The sequence below is a fragment of the Colobus angolensis genome, unplaced genomic scaffold (assembly GCF_000951035.1).
Source record: "Colobus angolensis palliatus isolate OR3802 unplaced genomic scaffold, Cang.pa_1.0 Scaffold130, whole genome shotgun sequence".
Classification (NCBI taxonomy): Eukaryota; Metazoa; Chordata; class Mammalia; order Primates; family Cercopithecidae; genus Colobus; species Colobus angolensis.
In genome coordinates, this window is record NW_012114253.1 from 1,360,593 (window position 1) to 1,375,469 (window position 14,877).

Below are 14,877 nucleotides of genomic sequence, written 5' to 3' on the forward strand. Positions count from 1 at the left end.
TGAGACAAAGTCTTGCTCTTGTCCCCCAGGCTGGAGTGCAATGGTGCCATCTCAGCTCACTACAACGTCCGCCTCCCATGTTCAAGCGATTCTCCTGCCTCAACCTCCTGAGTAGCTGGGATTATAGGTGCCTGCCACTGCACATGGCTAATTTTTGTATTTTTATTAGAGACGGAGTTTCACCATGTTGGCCAGGCTGGTCTCAAACTCCTGACCTCAGGTCATCCGCCCACCTCGGCCTCCCAAAGTGATGGGATTACAGGTGTGAGCCCAGCCAGATCTGCCTCATTCTTTTTACTGACTGTTAAGTGTTTAATTATAAGGTAATTTTTATTTTTTTGAAACGGAGTCTTGCCCTGTTGCCCAGGCTGGAGTGCAGTGGCATGATCTTGGCTTACTGCAACCACCGCCTCTCGGGTTCAAGTGATTCTCTCGCCTCAGCCTCCTGAGTAGCTGAGACTACAGGCATGTGCCACCACGTCTGGCTAATTTTTTGTATTTTTAGTAGAGACGGGGTTTCACCGTGTTAGCCAGGTTGGTCTCGATCCCCTGACCTTGTGAGCCACCGTGCCTGGCTGACGTAAGATAATTTTTGAGCTATTCTGTTCTCGATCAACCTTTTTCCATTCTTTGCTGGAAAGGCATGATTGCAGTCAGCATTATTACATAGTATATAGGTTGTTTTAAGGATAAATTATTCCTAACTTGTAGGGTATTTATATTTTTTATTTTGGTAAAGAACTTCAGAGAATCATTTACAGCATCTAAAACTGTATTCTAGGCCAGGTGCCGTGGTCCACGCCTGTAATCCTCGCATGGGAGGATGAGGCACAAGAATTGCTTGAACCTGGGTGGTGGAGGTTGCAGTGAGCTGACTTCGCGCCACTGCATTCCAGCCTGGGTGACAGAGCGAGACTGTCTCAAAAAAAAAAAAAGAACTTTTATCTATGCAGTAACTTTCATATATTAAAAGTATTTTATGCAACTTATATGGTAAATGAAATCAGTCCAACAGGGTCTTACAAAACAAGTATAAATATTAGTAGTTTGCCTTTTTGACCTAGAAATCCAGCCAGTTAGGTTTCATTTTAGCTTGTTATTCTAATTAGTTCATGTCAGAGCTAATGGCCTACATTTATATGATGGATCTGTGATTGAAATAAAGTCAAATGTGGTGATTATCACCTTTGATATTTGACAGGTTTCCCAGTTTGCACCTTTAATTCACTCATATGCCTGTAAATTTGCTACATAGACACTCATCTGTACATATGCCATTTTATTTAACCTTATAGATAAGAATTCGGGATCCAAACCAGGGAGGTAAAGACATAACAGAGGAGATTATGTCTGGAGGTGGCAGCAGAAATCCTACTCCACCCATAGGAAGACCCACGTCCACACCTACTCCTCCTCAGGTAAGACCTAGTGAGTTGTAATGGATGGCACTATTTGTTCACTAACCTCTACTGAATTCTTCTTTCTTCTATAGCCACTTTCTGTACTTTTCATTTCCATCAGTTGTCTCGCAGCCTCGAATATCTAAATGGTATTTAAACCGACATGTTTTTTTCTCTTTGCAAATTATAATATTTTAAATTTTTATTGGTAATGTATTTATGTATTGTTTTCACAATCAGCGCACAGGTGAGGTGCTGCCACTTTTCTTAATGAACTATTGCATAATACCAAAAGGAGCTGTATTCTTGTGAAAACCTCATCATTAAATGAGTATTTCACATCATGGAACCTTAGGATTTAAGTGCTGCACACTTTGTTAATGCAAACATTAAGGTTGAGAATTTAACATTTTACCAAACAGTGTTGCTTGAGATGATTGCCTGTGTTATTGAGAGCATATTAGGATGTGTAACAGGTATACTTCTTACATTTTAGAACTACATAAATGAGCTTCTTGAGTGGAGAGTGTCTTCTTTAATTATAGTCATCTCTTGTTATCCTCAGGGGATTTGTTCAAAGAAGCCCCCTCCCCAGTACCAAAATTCATGGTTGTTCAAGTTCGTTATGTAAAATGGCATAGTATTTGCATATAAACAGTGCACCTCCTCCCATATACTTAAATGATCTCTAAATTACTTATAATATCTAATACAGTATAAGTAGTCATATTATTTTTAAATTTCTATTATGTTTTTATTTAAAAATGTTTTTTTCCTAAATATTTTTTATCCACAGTTGGTTGAATCTGTGAATGTGGAACTTAATAAATTGTCAGTTAGGCACCTTTTTCTTCCTGGTCAAGAATGTGGTTATCATAATCTCCTAAGATTTTGCTTTCTTGTTTTTAGAAATCAAGATATTGTAGAAGGAACTGGAGTTTAGTAAACTATAATAGAGATTAGAATTCTGCAAATCTGACAAGATTTGTATTTCAAGGCTGGGCGGCACAGTGGCTCACGCCTGTAATCCTATAATCCCACCACTTTGGGAGGCTGAGGCGGGCCAGATCATCCGAGGTCTGGAGCTCAAGACCAGCCTGGCCAACATGGTGAAACCCCATCTGTACTAAAAAATACAAAAATTAGCTAGGCGTGGTGGCACGTGCCTATAATCCCAGCTACTCAGGAAACTGAGGCAGGAGAATTGCTTGAACCCAGAAAGCGGAGGCTATGGTGAGCCAAGGTTATGCCACTGTACTCCCCAGCCTGGGCAATAGAGAGAGACTTCATCTTTAAAAAAAAAAACAAGAAACAAAAAAAACCACAAAAATTTGTATTTCATTCCTATGTCACTTTAAATTTTGATAAGTGATTTAGAGACACATGGTTTTCAGATCTTAAAAATTGTCTAAAGTGAAGCCAATTGCAGATGCAGTGGTGCATGCCGATAGTCCCAGCTATTTGGGAGGCTTAGCAGGAGGATTCCTTGATTCCAGCTGGGGGAACATAGGAAGATCCTGTCCCTGTAAAAAAATTGTCTAAAGTGAAATCCTAGTGTCTAGAAACAGATAAAAAGAAAGCTATTAAGGAGTAGGGGGCTGCTCTCTCTTTCCTGTTTTATGCTTGGATGGTAAAGGGGTTCCTTGGAGCCCAGTTTACAAACAAGTGATACAGATGATTGTATATAAAGCATTTCAGAATGATAGACTACTGACTTAATTTTAGTAGTACAGACAAAAATAAAAAGTGCATAAAAATGTTCTTAAATATCAAAGTCACAAACAGCTGAGTTTAGAGCCCCTTGGAAATCTGTGAATTTGAGAAAGCCTTAAATTTAGTCCTTTGTTGTAGTGATGTGTTTTCTCTTGGAAATGATGGTATCTAGCTGACATTTATCTCAGTCTTTCATTATTCAGATGAGTATATATGTGCATCTGGACATGTGAGTTGTAAGTTCATGTTAATAATTCTTCATCATTCCTCATTATTCCCCTAGGAACATTCCAATTTTGGAATGATTACGAAGGTCTTATGTTTAGTCTCTTCCCTGGAAGTAAGCTTGAGATAAGCAAAATTTCCAAATTGAAGTAATCTATATATGTGTTCTGTTAGGTGGGAATACACTATAGCAAAACTTTGGGATTAGTTGATCAGTGCAGTCAAATTTTAGTCTGTATTTTCAAACATTAAAATGTTACTGCTGTCAAGCCAGATAAAGGATAGACAATCCTTTGTTGATTTCTGTTTAAATTCTCAATCTGGACATATATGTGTCTTTTTGCACTTAAATGCCCTCTGGGGTGTGATTGGTTTCCTTTAACCTTCTAAGCTTGGTTCCCGCCCTCTTCTGGTATCCCTCTGTGTTTAGCTACAGAAATCTTTTTGCTCTTTGTCTTTCCCCAGAGACTGTGGTTCTGAATATGAGTGTATATTTCTCTATAATCATAAAGAACACTTTGAGCAGACGAAGGCCATCAATCAATAGTTGTAATGTTGGTAGTTCTTTTTGAGAAGTGTAACATCAGTTATAACGCATAAGTTTATTAGGCGACTTGTATTTAAATCCAAATGCATGAAATTCATAGAATGAACAAATGGCTTTTTAACAGAGACATGTGTACTAGAGATAGTTCATTTTCCTCTTAAGAAAAGCAGCAGCACAAGCATGATGATGGCAACTGACATTTGACCTCATTTTCTGGAACGTCATAGAAAGTGGTACACAGAGGGCTGGATGCGGCGGCTCATGCCTGTAATCCTAGCACTTTGGGAGGCCGAGGTAGGCAGATCACTTGAGGTCAGAAGTTCGAAACCACCCTAGCCAACATGGTGAAACCCTGTCTCTGCTAAAAATACAAAAAAACTAGCCAGGCGTGGTGGCAGGCACCTGTAATCCCAGCTACTCAGGAGGCTGAGGCAGGAGAATCGCTTGAACCTGGGAGGCAGAGAGGTTGCAGTGAGCCGAGATAGTGCCACTGCACTCCAGCCTGGACAACAGAGACTCTGTCTCAGAAAAAAAAAAAAAAAAGTCAACCCAGTGTTTCAAAAGAAGCTACAAATCTTTAGTTATGTGTAAAAAAGCTGCAAGTTATAAATATTGGCAACTAATTTCATTAAGAGATAGCACTCTGCCAGTCAAAGAAAACTCACTAGATTTAACTTCAGTTTTACTAGTTTTCAATTTTGACATCAATCCAGATAAATACAGAATCATGTCTGGTTAGAAGACTACAGATGAGACAGCTGTCTGCATCAGAATTTAGGATTAAACAGTAAATACTGTAGTACTGGCCTTAGAGTACCTGCTTTGAGTTAGACATAATTGCTTATGCTGTGGATAGCCAAGCCTTTCCCTGTCACCGAGGGAAGTCCCAGTCTCTGTAAAGGGAAACAGAAGACCCGTTACTAAGACCTGACTGGTGCACAGGTGACCAAGTGGGGCAGAATTGTAGCACAGATATCGGAGACCCATTAATGGTGGTAGTACATGTAAAACAGAACAGGGAAGAGGTTTAAAACTTTGACTTGGAATCAGACATACTGGATTTCAAGTCTCGGTTCCACTGCTTAGCTTTGTAACTTTGGCCCAATTACTTTATCCCAGGGCATTACCTTCTACATTTAAAAAGTAAAACCTATCAAACAGAGAGAATTAAATGAGACAAAATACTTAAAAATTGTTTAAGTTCACTGTGTGGTGCACAATGAGTATTCAGCAAATATCTGTTATTAGTACTGCAATTATTTCAGGAGGCACAGAGAATGACTGGAAGAATGTGGGAAGGCTTTACCGCAGAGACGCCATTTGATCTAACTTTCATGGGTATTCACCAAATGAAAGGGAAAGGGGTATTTAGACAGAGGAACAGCATGTGCAAAAATGGGAAATTAGATGAAGGGAGGCTATTATTATATTTCAGGTGAGAAATTAGTTGAAGGAGAGGAAGCCAGTTGGAGAGATGTTTAGCAATTAATTATTAACTAGATAAGGACTCTGAAAAGGATGACCATATAATTTACCATCTAAATTGGGGCAATTGTGGAAATGAGTGGCAATGCTATTGTTAATGCCAGCACAGCAGGCATAATCAGTACGGCACATGTAAATGGGGATGTAAGTTTTCTCTAGATGTAAGGGAGAGAGAGAGTCAGGGATGCCTCTTCGTGTTTAAAAATACCTCTTTTGTAGTGAAACGTAATATTGAGTATGCATGGGGAAGTTTAAAGAGGGGGATAATGAGTTTGATTTTGGCAAGCAGTCAAGCCATTTTGATTTTTATCTAATTTGGTCTTGAGGTCTCTCTGTCAAGAATGGCCATAAACCAGGAGAGCCACTCTCTAAGAGAGCCCTGACCAGGTAAAAGTTACATTTGGGTGTGTTTGTCAGGAAGACATAATGAGGAAGTGAAACCAAAATGCATGAAACAGAAAAAAATTTACTACTTCCTAATTCCAGAGAGGTTTACAGTGGTGATGGGAGGCTGATAGGGGAGCTCTGAAGACAGCAGGGAACTCAGGTGGAGAGAGAGAGAAGGAAGACTTGTGGGACTGTCCTTTTATTAAGGTCCATGTCCTCCCTTAGGCTTCCTCACTGGAGTTACGGATTTGCTAGTTTGAAGAAAACACTCTCCAAGGGTGAACTTATTTACATGAGTCTGGTGTTAACCATTAGGTTGTATCATGGTCAGCAGCTGTGGGATGTGTTGTGTTCTGGATCAGTGACATGAGGAACAAACGGCCTCTTTCACAAGCAACTACACAGGAAGGAAACATCTGGAGAAAGTGTACAACTGGGTTTCAAAAACATATGCCAGACCTAAAAGTGGATGCTGAGGGAGCAATTATATTACATTTGTGACACAAGCTATGAGCTAATTGAGGGAAACTACATTGGGTTTCTGTGAGGAGAATGGAGAGGAGAAACAAATTTTTGCTGCTGCTGTTTTTACCCTGATAAGAAGTAGACAGAATCGGAAACTGTTCTTCATAAGTCTTAAAATTTTCTATGGGCTAACTAGTAGGTATTCTCACATATTTAGGAAATATGCATACGTGTATATGCATGTTCCTGTACAGAGAATCACAGTGCATAGATGAAGGTGCATGACTGGATATCATGGAGCACTAGAACACTTGCTGCTGGTTTTCACTCTGTTACTTAGATTTATAACCTTGGGTCAGAACATTAAGTTCTTAAAACCCCTATTTTTTCATCTGTAAAATGAGGAATTGTATGAAATAATCTGAGAGTTCCCTTTTAGTTCTTACCTATTAAAGTGGTAAAGAAGGAAGAATTTTGTTACTCGCTCGGTATCAAATATCTCAGCTCTTGATGATGACAATAATGCATAAGGCATATCCCTGTATTTAGAAATATAGTAGCTATTATGCCTAATAGTCTTCATGGAAACCCTATAGGGTAAAAATACATACATGATGCCATGTCAAAATTGTCTACTTCAGAAGGGGATGAGTGGTGGATCAAAATCACTTTTTTTTTTTTTTTTTTATTTAAGATGGAGTCTCACTCACTTTGTCACCCGGGTTAGAGTGCAAGTGCAGTGGCACAATCTCGACTCACTGCAACCTTGGCCTCCTAAGTAGCTGGAATTACAGGCACGTGCCACCATGCCTGCTAATTTTTGTATTTTTAGTAGAGACAGGGTTTCATCATGTTGACCCAGACTGGTCTCGAATGCCTGATCTCAAGTGATCTGCTCGCCTCAGCCTCCCAAAGCTCTGAGATTACAGGCATGAGCCACCGTGCCCGGCCGAAGATCACTTAATTTTTAAAAATGAATTATGTACCTTTCTTCCTTGATATACTCTTTTCCCCCCCGCTTCTAGAATTATTCTTGTAATGAAACACAGTTGTAACATGGGAGAGAGTCCTATGCTATGGGGCTTCGGGGTAGGAAATTATGGATTGATAGCATATCTTAGGCAAGATACAGTTTCTCCTACCTTTTGGGAAAATTACTAAAGTCAGCAGGTTATTCAGTCTTTTGTTGAGCTGCTTATGAAATTGATACCTGCAAACCTTAAATTCCATGACCATTTATTAATTACAGTTGACCCTTGAACAAAATGGGTTCAGTAATTTTTTTCAGTAAATATATTGGAAAATGTTTTGGACATTGTGATAACTTGAAAACTCCCAGATGACATACTGCCTAAAATTATCAAAAAAAGAAAAATTTAGGTATGTCATGGATGCATAAAATATATGTAGTCTATGTTTTCATTTAGTGCCATAAAATATATGCAAATCTATTATAAAAGTTAAAGTTTATCAAAACTTAGGTACACAAATACAGATAATATATGATGCCATTCACAATTGAGAGAAGTGTCAACAGACACAAATACGCAATCTGGACATGGTGGTGCACGCCTGTAATCCCAGCACTTTGGGAAGTCGAGGTGGGAGGGTTGTTTCAGCCCAGGAGTATGAGACCAGCCTGGGCAACATAGCGAGACCTTGTCTCTCAAAAAATAAATGAGTAAATAAAAGAGGCAATATTACATCCTAACTTCATAAAATTAACTGTAGTACATACTGTACTAATGTAATTATATAACCACCTCCTGTTGCTATTTTAGTGAGCTTAAGTGTTGAGAGTATCTGCTTAAAATACCCTGTGACACTAATCATCTCCAGATGAGCAGTTCATCTCTCTTATAAATTGTGCCTCATAGTAAAAAGTCATCTCTCTTTGTTCTTGCATATTTTTTCATCGTGTTTAGTGCATTGCCATAAACCTTGAATAACACCATGGGACCCATACAGAGTGCCACCAGTGATGCTGGCAATACTTCCAAGAAGCAAAGTGCTAACTTTACAAGAAAAAGTTGAATTGCTTGGTATCTACCATAGATCGAGGTCTGCTGCTGTGGTTGACCACCATTTTAGACAGATGATTTATTTTATAAACAGATGATGTAAACTTATGGTATTGATGAATACAGTATAGTATTGTAAATGTATTTTCTCTTCCTAATGGTTTTCTTAAACAGATTTTCTTCTAGCTTACATTATTGTAAGAATATAGTATATAATAAAACATACATACATACATACTGAGAAAAAATATGTTTTATCGGTAAGGCTTTCAGTCAACAGTAGGCTGTTACTAGTTAAGTTTTTGGGGAGTCAAAAGTTATACACAGATTTTTAACTGTGTGGAGTCAGTTCTTCTAGCTCCTGAATTGTTCAAGGGCCAACTGTAGTTCATTCCATGGTTTAGCAGTAATAGTTTCCTAGAATTGGGTCTATAGCTTTGGTTATGATATTCATTATAAGTTGATATGTGCAGTAAGTAGTTACATTCCTGCATTCCATACATTCCTGCATGAAGAATTTGAAGGTGATACCTAGTATATTGTAAACAAACCCAATCTTTCAAAATTTCATTTTGTCATCTCAGTCATAGGCACTGATAAATTAATGGCATTCTGTACCTTAAAGCATAGGGGTGTGGTTTTGTTTTAGTGGTGACTACAATAAAAATGGTGGTTACTAAATTAAATTATGTTGTTCTTTATCTTTAATGAAATAACTTATCATTAGTAACCTCCCTTGACTTAAAAATAGTGCTTTTCAATAATATGTAAAGCCTTGTAGACTTTAAATAGGTATCTAAACTGGGGTGGGTTCTCTCAAAAGTTTTTAAATGGGACATTTGAAAAGTGTCCTATTCTGTTCATCATGATGAACAGAGATCCTTGCTTTGTTATGATGTTTCATAGTTTAAAATGAATTTGTATACACTATATGGTTTGATAGAGGAAATAAGACCTAATGTTTGGTAGATCAGTAGGGTGACTATAGTTTATAATAATCCATTGTACATTTTGAAATAGCTAGAAGAATTCAAATGCTCCTAGTGTAAAGAAAAGACAAATATTTATCTTCAAATTATATAAGTACGTTAAATTTTTACGTGTACACTAAAGCTGTGTACATCAGTTATGCAGTAATAAAAATTATTTTTTTTTTTTGAGATGGAGTTCTTGCCCTGTCACCAGGCTGGAGTGCAGTTGTGCAATCTTGGCTCACTACAACCTCTGTCTCCCTGGTTCAAGTGTTTCTCCTGCCTCAGCCTCCTGAGTAGGGGGGATACAGGCATGCGCCACCACACCCAGCTAATTTTTATATTTTTAGTAGAGAAGGGATTTCACCATGTTGGCCAGGATGGTCTCGATCTCCTGACCTCATGATCCACCCACCTCGGCCTCCCAAAATGCTGGGATTACAGGCGTGAGCCACTGCACTCAGCCAATAAAAACTCTTTTGAAAGAATTTGCGCACAGACCGTCAAAGGTTCCTACTTAGATTTGTAGAGCAAGGTTGTTTATTTCATCAGATCTGTCTCCAACAGGGTTTTTAAAAAATGTGTCATTTTTAAATACATCTGAGATTCTCCAGCTTCAGTGCCTGTAGGAATTTCCTAAAGCAAGCAAGAAAAGAATATTTGATTTACAGCTACTTTTGAAATACTTAACCTTCTTTGAGAAGCCAGTGGAGCAAGTATGTTTTAAGTTGCTTGGGTATCCCAATAAAAATAAGCCTATGAGACACATTAGTAAAATTAAATTTTGTGTTTTTCTTTTGACCTGTTTTCTTTTCTCATAATTCTTCATCAATTTATGTGAATGCCTTTGCTTTTATAGTGATTTAATTTTACCTTGAATGCTCTAAACCAGAATCCTAATTATAAAGAAAATATGACTTAGATTTTTGTGTGTATAACAATTCCTCTTCCTACTGCCTACATTGGACATCGAGCAACGGTATTAGAACTTGTAGTCATCCGACAACTATGATAGTTGTAAGTGATCACAAAAAGTTTTTGCAAAAGATCACAAAGAAACTATCAGGCTTAGTCTTTTATTTAAAATATATTTTCAAAATTAAAATAACTTTATACAAATGATAGGTCTTCATTGGAAAAGAGTAGTAAAGAAGGAAATCTTAATCCTAACTCTTGTTAGCGAGAATTAACCATTGTTAACTTTTGTTAGAATATCTTTTCAGGTATCTTTTAGTGCATGTGCATATATACGTATACATCTCTGTGTGTGTGTGTGTGTGTGTGTGTGTGTGTGTATTTGTTTTTATAATTAGAGACAGAGTCTCACTCTGTTGCCCAGGCTGGAGTGCAGTGGCATGATCATAGCTCAAACATATAATTTAATACTTATGGAAGCCATTTTATAAACTAGCATTTTTTTCAGTGATCACATAGAAATGTTTATGTTTGATTATATTAAAATGTCTATATGACATGCCTTTGTTTTAATGTACCATAGTTTATTTACATGACAGGTATTCATATTGTTTCTTGTTTGTCACTATATTAACAATGCTATGATGAACAACTTTGTTTGCTTATTTTTGGGTTACTGTGTTGTCATTTTCTACCTTCCAGAAATGTACTAGTTAATCTCTTACCCAGCAGTATAAGAGAATACTCTTTTCCCTATATAATTGCTTATCTGACAGAATAAAAAACAAGATCTTGTTTAATTTTTGTGTGTTCTATGAAGTTAAGAAGTTTTTGATGTTCACCAGTTATTTGTGGGTGTATGAATTATCTGTTATACACGTGTCTTTTGAGTGATGATTTTTGTCTGACAGATTTATAAGAGTGCTTTACATGTTAAATAAATCCTTTGACATATGTTGAAATGTTTTTCTTGTTTGATGATTGTGTTTTAGCTTTGTTAATCATGCCTTCTGTCATATGGAATTGTTAAATTTTCTGTTTTATTTATTGTTTTTGAGACAGGGTCTTATCTGTTGCCCTGGCTGGAGTGCTGTGACACAATCACAGCTCACTGCAACCTTGACATCCTGGGCTCAATCCTTCCACCTTCTGCCTCAGCCTTCTGAGTAACTGGGACTACATACACATGCCACCATGCCTAGCTAATGTTTTTTATTTTCAGTAAAGATGAGGTCTCGCTGTGTTGCCCAGGCTGGTCTCAAACTCCTGAATTCAAGTGATAATCCTGCCTCAGCCTCCCATATTTCTGCTACGAGCCACTGCACCAGCTGAATTTTTTTTTCTTTTTTTTTTTTTTTTGAGACAGAGTCTCTGTTGCCCAGGCTGGAGTTCAGTGGCATGATCTTGGCTCACTGCAACCTCCACCTCCTGGGTTCAAGCAGTTCGCCTGTCTCAGTCTCCTGAGTAGCTGGGATTACAGGTGCCTGCCACCATGCCCGGCTAATTTTTGTATTTTTAGTAGAGACAGGGTTTTGGCATGTTGGTCAGGCTGGTCTTGAACTCCTGACCTCAGTTGATCTGCCCACCTCAGCCTCACAAAGTGCTGGGATTACAGGCATGAGCCACCGTGCCCAGCCAGAATTTATTTTTGATATATACACTTATATATCAAAATACACTTAGGTTAGTTCTACATCTTTGCAATTGTGAATTGAACTGCTATAAACATATGTTTGCAAATCTCTTTTTCATGTAATGACTTCGTTTCCTTTGTGTAGATACCCAGTAGTGGGGTTGCTGGATCAAATGGTAGATCTACTTTTAGCTCTTTAAGGAATCTTTGTACTATTTTCCATAGAGGTTATGCAATCCCACCAGTTTCACATTCCCACCAGCAGTGTATGAGCATTCTCTTTTCCCCACATCCACACCAGCATCTGTTGTTTTTTGACTTTTTGATAATGGCCATTCTTGCAGCAGTAAGATGGTATCGCTTTGTGGTTTTAATTTGCATTTCCATGATCATTAGTGATGTTAAGCGTTCTTTCATATTGTTTGTAGGCCAATTTATGTATCTTCTTTTGAGAAATGTCTATTCGTGTCCTTTGCCCACTTTTTGATGGGATTATTATTATTATTATTGTTGATTTGTTTGAGTTCCTTGTAGATTTCTGGATGCCAGTCCTTCATCAGATGTGTAGTTTGCATCTCTATGGGTTGTCTTTTTACTCTATTGTTTCTTTAGCTGGGCAGAAGATTTTTAGTTTAATTAGATTCCATTTATTTATTTGTGTTTTTATTGCATTTGCTTTGGGGTCTTAGTCATGAATAATTTGCCTGGGCTGATGTCTAGAAGAGTTTTTGCAATGTTATCTTCTAGAATTTTTCCAGTTTCAGGTCTTATATTTAAGTCTTTGATCTATCTTCAGTTGATTTTTGTATAAGGTGAGAAATAGGGATCCAGTTTCAGTCTTTTGCATGAGGTTTGCCAGTTTTTCCAGCACTATTTATTAAATAGGGTGTCTATTCCCCAATTTGTTTTTGTATGCTTTGTTGAAGATCAGTTGGCTGTACTTTCTTGGCTTTATTTCTGGGTTCTTTATCCTGTTCCATTAGTTTATGTGCCTACTTTTATACCAGTACCATGCTGTTTTGTTTACTGTAACCTTGTATAATTTGAAGTAATGTGATGCTTGCAGATTTCTCCTTTTTGCCTAGGATTGCTTTGGCTACTTGCCCTTTTTTGGTTCCTTATGAATTTTAGGATTGTTTTTTTCTGATTCTGTGAAACATGTTGGTATTTTGATGAGAATTACATTGAATCTGTAGATTGCTTTTAGTATAGTATGGCCATTTTCACAACATTGATTCTTCCAGTCTATGATTATGGGATGCATTTCCATTTGTTTATGTCATCTGTGATTTCTTTCAGTAGTGTTTTGTATTTCTCCTTGTAGAGATCTTTCACCTCCTTGGTTAAGTGTATTCCTAGGCATTTCATTTTATTTGTGCAGCTGTCGTGAAAGGTATTGAATTCTTGATTTAATTCTCAGCTTGGTCGTTGTTGGTGTATAGCAGTGCTGCTGATTTGTGTCCATTGATTTTGTAACCTGAGACTTTACTGAACTCCTTTATCAAATTTAGGAGTCTTTTGAAGGAGTCTCTAGGGTTTTCTTTTTTTTTTTTTTTTTTTTTTTTTGAGGTGGAGTCTCGCTTTGTCGCCCAGGCTGGATCTTGGCTCACTGCAAGCTCCGCCTCCCGGGTTCATTCCATTCTCCTGCCTCAGCCTCCGAGTAGCTGGGACTACAGGCGCACACCACCACGCCCGATTAATTTTTTGTATTTTTAGTAGAGATGGGATTTCACCGTGTTAGCTGGGATGGTCTCGATCTCCTGACCTCGTGATCCACCCGCCTCGGCCTCCCAAAGTGCTGGGATTACAGGCGTGAGCCACCGCGCCCGGCAGGGTTTTCTAGGTATACAATTATATCATCTGCCAACAGCAATAGTTTGACTTCCTCTTTTCCAATTTGGGTGCCCTTTATTTCTTTCTCTTTACTTAATTGCTCTAGCTGGGACATCCAAAACTATGTTGAATAGAGGTGGTGAAAGTAGGCATCCGTGTCTTGTTCCTGTTGTCAGGGAGAATGCTTTCAACTTTTTCTCATTCAGTATGATAGTGGCTGTGGGTCTATCATATATGGATTTTACTATTTTGAGGTAAGTCCCTTTTATGCCCACTTAGTTGAGGATTTTATCATAAAGGGATGCTGGATTTTGTTGGATGCTTTTTCAGCATCTATTGAGATGGTCATATGGTTTTTGTTTATAATTCTTTTTATGTGATGTATCACATTTATTGACTTACATATGTTAAACCATCCCTGCATCCTTGAAATAAAACCCACTTGATCATAATAAATTATCTTTTTGATGTGCTGTTTCATTTGGTTAGCTAGTATTTTGTTGACAGTTTTTACATCTGTGTTCATCATGGAAATTGGTCTGCAGTTTTTGTTTTTTTATGTGTTCTTTCCTGGCTTAGGTATCAGGGTGATACTGGCTTCATAGAGTGATTTAGGGAGGATTCTCTCTTTCCCAATCACTTGGAATAGTTTCAGTAGGATTGGTATCAATTCTTCTTTGAATGTCTGGTAGAATTTAGCCATGAATCCATCTGGTCCCAGGCTTTTTTTGTGTGTTGCATATTTAAAAATTACTAATTCAATCTTGCTGCTTGTCATTGGTCTGTTCAGGGTTTCTCTTTCCTCCTGATTTAGTGTAGGAGGGTGGTATGTTTCCAGGAATTTATCCATTTCCTTTAGATTTTATAGTTTGTATGCATAAAGTTGTTCATAGTAGTCTCAAGTGATCTTTTTTATTTCTCTGGTGTCTGTTGTAGTTGATTTGTTTTTCTAAGACCACCAGAGTGAACACAAAAGAACCAGCAAGTAGGCAAAGGTCAGGAGCAAAACTGCAAGTTTATTTTGGTAACCTAAGGTGTGGGGAAGAAGTCTGTCGGCCTCCGGCAAACAAGGCCGACAGAGTCCCCCCATCGTGGGGCTCTCGGGCGGGGTTCCTGCATCCCGACTTCAGTGGGGCTGAAGGAAGACCGCGTGGGACCTGGGCCAAGAGTGGCTTTTCTAGGGAGTGGGAGGGCAATAGGCGGGGCACGGGCGTGTCGGGGGCGTTCCGCAGGTGCGACCAGGTAAATCTTGGTCTCTTTGGATTGACGTCACCTGGTGCAT

At 38.2% G+C, this 14,877-nt stretch overlaps 1 protein-coding gene across 2 annotated transcripts in view; it reads left to right on the forward strand.

The window, feature by feature from the left end:
* The window catches only part of EIF4G3 (eukaryotic translation initiation factor 4 gamma, 3), a 374,612-nt gene that overhangs the window by 205,456 nt on the left and 154,279 nt on the right, over window positions 1-14,877 (forward strand). For both annotated transcript variants that reach the window (XM_011933977.1, XM_011933978.1), the window contains one exon: window positions 1,296-1,418. In XM_011933977.1, the coding sequence (XP_011789367.1) occupies window positions 1,296-1,418 (123 nt within the window). The remainder of the gene's footprint in view (window positions 1-1,295; window positions 1,419-14,877) is intronic.